This window comes from Nannobrachium achirus, assembly GCF_963921795.1.
Source record: "Nannobrachium achirus genome assembly, chromosome: 8".
In the NCBI taxonomy this organism is placed as follows: Eukaryota; Metazoa; Chordata; class Actinopteri; order Myctophiformes; family Myctophidae; genus Nannobrachium; species Nannobrachium achirus.
In genome coordinates, this window is record NC_137817.1 from 26,015,869 (window position 1) to 26,020,794 (window position 4,926).

Sequence of the window (4,926 nt, forward strand, 5' to 3'; positions counted from 1 at the left end):
CGTGTACCTATTCTGTGTGCCGAGGGCCAGCCCGGCCACCAGTACATATGTGATGAAGCCCATGGCTGGAATGTAGAGGTCAGGAGCATTGACATCAAAGCGCGGGGCCACCGGAGTGTCCTGTTGATAGTTCACCTCCCAGTTCTGAAATACACATTCACAAACTTTTACCCTGTTGGGCTTTGCCTTAGACAAGAATGGATTACTAGATGTATTAAAGTAGCACTATGAACGACTTGTTTCTACATTATAAGCATAATTTCTAATATTATAAGCATATCTATAGGTCTCAATTCATTATGAACATGTGTATAGTGCACAAATAACATATTACAGCAGCAACAGTTGTACTATTATGTAGGCACTAGTGATGCACAGGTGAGTGTTTTTTTTTTTTTTTTTTTTTTTACCTGACCCGACCCAGATTTACCCATTTTTACCTGGCAGGAGGGCAACTTGTAAAGCTCTGAGAAGGCCCATGATGGGAGAACTTTTATTCTGATTTAAATAATTAATATATCTTTAAAATGGACTTGACCACTTCAACATTTTTATACTTGTAGTTAAATCGACATAGCTTAAAAGATCTATATTTGGGTTCAGCAGGTGTACACAGACATACCTCATGCATGTAGGGGAAAATCAGCAGGCCCAGCTTCTTCCCAACGTACAGTGTATCCACAGCAAAGTAGTACTTCAGTTTAGAGACTGGGACGAATCTGTCCAACTTGAACACATCAACAGCCACTCTTTGTCAGTTATTATTCATCGACTACTGTGGCATTATCACTTTGCACTGCTGTGAATCAAGGCCAACAGGGTCCTTGAGAAATCTGTAGCTAACATAAAATAACCACGTCTCTGCATCTTACATTCTTGTCCACCATCTCCCGTCCCTGGGAAGCCAAGGAGCTGCCGTATGCCATGGCCAGGTTAGACATGGGGTCTGACATGAGGGTCTGGCCAACAAACGCCCCTGCTTCCTGCCCGCCCGATGGGTTCCTGTCAACATCACAAGATTGGAAGTCCAATTCATTATTGGCTACAGAAATGTAATTTATTACATTACAAATGTCAACAAGTTACCCTAAACAAAGCCACTTTAATATAGAGATTCCGCAATAACAGTTAAGAGGGTAGAATAGGGAACTCAAAAGTGATAATAATACCGGTAGTTTAACAACAATGGAAAGGCCTGTCTTTTTATGACGCTTGACAAAATGAGCAAGTTCCTTACTACAGTATATTTAACTGGTCCTCTCTGCTTGCATTATGGCTATAGCACAAGGTATACAGTAGGACCAATTAAGGACATAAACTGTAGACAGCAGCTATTAAATTAAATAACAACTGGCTGTCCCAACCTGTAACCTCCGCTCTGAGCACCAGGCCCAGCACCACTGGTATCATCAAACAGCTGGCTGGCATCTGGACTATCTGCAGCGTTGTTCCGTAGACGCATACTGGGTTCTATGAAAGAAATGGATGTCAGAAAATGTAGAAGCCTCCGAAGAATCTCAAACCAAACCTTTAACCTGCCGTCTTGCTGAAGTCATAATAGGCTAAGATATTCAAACATTTTCAAGAATAGCCAATCTACAAGCTTGTCTTGTGAGCTTGTAGATCTTCGCTATTTGACGTATACGACACAGTGCATAAGGCCTAAGAAGGTGTTAAACTCACAGCTTTATTTGTGATTCATGGCAAGTCAAGTTAGTTGCAAAGCAAGCCAAGCAGCAACATGCTTACAGATAACTCAATCATGAAACCAGCATGGACTTCAGGATTTCTACCGAGCAGTGATAAGATGCAGTAAGGTAAACCATTTTTTGATTGATAAGTCAATACAAACTGTTGTTCAACTTAGCCTACCATGCCAGTAATGCAGATTGGCCAATAATAAATACCTAAATGTCTGTCTAACTTGTCCCACTGTATATCTGGGTTAACACTATTCCCTAATCGTTGTACTCAATTATGAAGCAGACGTGTGAGTGAGAGAGATAGAGAGATTTCTAGGCCAATTCTCTGAGGGAAGTGAATGATCATCACATTCTTAATATCACATGGGCACCACTGCACCATTCTGCAAAACTAAACAGTACCAGTACTTATTCCTCTCCTCATCCCTCCTGGTCCCAAAACTATTAAGGATCAGCTGACAAGTTATGTTCACTGAATAGCACTGATAACATTAATTTGGACTATTATTATCACGCATATTCGGCAGTCAGTGGATGGTATGACTGCGTTGGTAATCATGCATAGTTTTTTAGTTCAAATTCACATCTTTCTGAGTATGGTTCTCAGTGAATGTTACTCTTCATCATAACGTACTTGCAACATAAACCTTACCACATCTACAAGGCAAGAAATACTTTAGACGTTATATATAAAGCAAAGAAATAAGTAACTACAGGACACGGTTGGTACTAATGACTAGTTTATTTTAGAACATTTGAAACCATTTACATCTAGTCCGTTATTGCATTAAATATTAAGTTATTTAGATATATAGCAATATAGGTAACGACCTCACTGATTATATAAAATAAGCATGTTGGCATTTAAGAACCGCTACGTAGCTAAAAGTAGTAGCTAACAACTGCAGCAACGACAGTGCCGCCTGCCGTAAACAACAAGATCTACAAGCGTAACAACGCCCCGATATATTACAACTCGAAGCTTGTAGATCTGTTCTTTACGGCCACCGAAACCGACGCACATAACGGAGCTAATTCTAAAAGAATGAATGATGACCCAAACTGTAGCAGAACCAAAGTGCGCGGGTGCAGGGCAGAGATGTATGGGAATGTTTTTGCCTTTAAATCAACTTACGCTGTCTGAAGCCTCTCTGTGTCGCTGTGTAATCCATCTGGAACAATGTAAACCAACCACTGTACTGTATGAATGAAAAGAGAGAGAGAGACTCTCCCTAAAACACAAATCACAATAACAACTACCCCGGATGTTGAATATTAGCTTCCGCTTCTTTAAAGCACAAACACTGGATCGGGGACCCATTTGTGGGCCGCGGACACATTTTTATGGGTCCCTGATTTTTTTTGGTTTCCTGCATTTTGTTTTTAATTATTATTATTTCAAAACATTTTCAAAAAACATGTAGGCCTACTGGTAGGTCTGCTATTTTCAATAGTTTGGTCCCGGGCAAACTTCTAATCTCTCTTTTGGGTCATAAAAAGTTTTGGAACCACTGCTTTAAGGGTCTACCGGTCTACCGCCCAGGTTTTATGTTTGCCTTTATTCCGTAGGATTCATTCTATTTAGGTGCACTGCAAACATAATTAATATAGTGATACTTTATTTATACGTGTCGTGTGGTCAAATTGGTAAATATTTACGTTAAAATGAGCCACGTTGCAGATTTCCTCGCGCCTCTTCAAATTGTCCACATGGTGGCAGCGTTGTCACATCGTGTAGTGGATGGAGGGCTCAACGAGTGCTTGTTTTATTTAAATGTTATGAAAAGGTCTGGTGAACCAAGGTGGGCAAACTTAGCTCACATTTAATTTCAAGCAAAGTTTTATCCCCCCCAGAATTTCTCACGGAATAGTTGAACTGTGTGTCTGTCTGACTGTGTGTGCGCGTGTGTGCGTGTGTGTGTGTGTGTGTGTGTGTGTGTGTGTGTGTGTGTGTGTGTGTGTGTGTGTGTGTGCGTGCGTGTGCGTGCGTGTGCGTGTGCGTGTGTGTGTGTGCCTGAATAGGCCTATGAATCCTAGAAACGTATTGAGTTCAGTATATTCCCAATATACTGACCTTTGACCTCTCACAAAGTTCAGCAGCGGCCTTAATTGTGATTAGTTTCGAGATGGAGAGGGGATTTCCCATTATAGTCCAAGGTCTCAATAGTCTGAGTGTATAGGGTTAGGTTTTGTTTAGGCATGGTTTGTGAGGTTAACTTTGGCTTTTATGGACGTTGTGTGACACACAGGAGTGTCGCACCAAATTCTGGGCCCTGGGTACTTTAACTATTTGCGAGCTTGTAGATCTGCTATTTTTGAAAAATCATTAACATTTTCTGCAAGGCTTTTAATATTTCAAATCCTTCTGGTTTTTTGAAAAACCTATGTTTCTATGTCAGTGGTGCTCAAACTTTTTCATGTGAAGGACCCCCAAAATGATATGTATTTGGCCCATCTCAAAATAGTTAGTTCCAGGGACCGCCCAGAAGTAAAATTTGAGTTACAAATGTTCGCTTAAATGTTCAAGGATTGGGGCGCCCGCTGGCCTGGTGGTCAAGGCGCATACCACATACTAGGCTATGATGCCTGCTGGCATCGCCGGTGCGATTCCCGATCTGGACGACCTTTGCCGCGTGTCATTCCCTGTCTCTCTCCCCCCGTTTCCTGCCAGTCTACCTGTCCTATCAATAAAGGCATAAAAAAATAAAAATTTTCAAAGATTTGCACAAATGTTCACTTTAAAACACTTTAAAAACTTTAAAAACATAGCAGATCTACAAGCTCGCAGCGCGGCACTCGGTGCGCTCTGTGAGCTTGTATATGTGCCATCAACAACAGTGGCAACACAGAAAGGTGTGCAGGCAGATGTATTGGCATAACAACAAAATTGGCAAAAGGAGTAAGAATAATAGGTAAAGAAGAAGGCCAAATAAGGGTGGCCAATACAATATTGCAGTAGCTTATACAAGTTGATTGGCTGACATCCAGGACGACTGCATCATGTGCATATTTCAAGAGCTCATCTCCATATGGGCTCAGTGACATTAGCTCTTCAGCATTGCCGTGGCAAGAGCCAATCCCACATTCCACATCAGCCATAGCCTGCATGCACATGTCACTTAAACAGCTGGAACAGAGACAGATACAGCAGCTCCGCCAGCCTCCCAGAATGCTACTTTGGTGAACGGAGAGCCCAGCCAACTGGGTTGGATTTCACAGATGA

The 4,926-nt window shown here is 41.6% G+C and overlaps 1 protein-coding gene across 1 annotated transcript in view; it reads right to left on the reverse strand.

The window, feature by feature from the left end:
* yif1b (Yip1 interacting factor homolog B) overlaps positions 1-2,897 on the reverse strand; it is a 7,028-nt gene extending 4,131 nt beyond the window's left edge. Inside the window, exons 1-5 of the mRNA XM_080731787.1 lie at positions 2,839-2,897; positions 1,365-1,470; positions 873-1,002; positions 623-727; positions 8-144 (exon numbers count right to left, since the gene is read on the reverse strand). Of these exons, the coding sequence (XP_080587913.1) occupies positions 8-144; positions 623-727; positions 873-1,002; positions 1,365-1,470; positions 2,839-2,875 (515 nt within the window). The 5' untranslated portion in view covers positions 2,876-2,897. The remainder of the gene's footprint in view (positions 1-7; positions 145-622; positions 728-872; positions 1,003-1,364; positions 1,471-2,838) is intronic.
* Between the last annotated feature and the right edge of the window lie 2,029 nt (positions 2,898-4,926).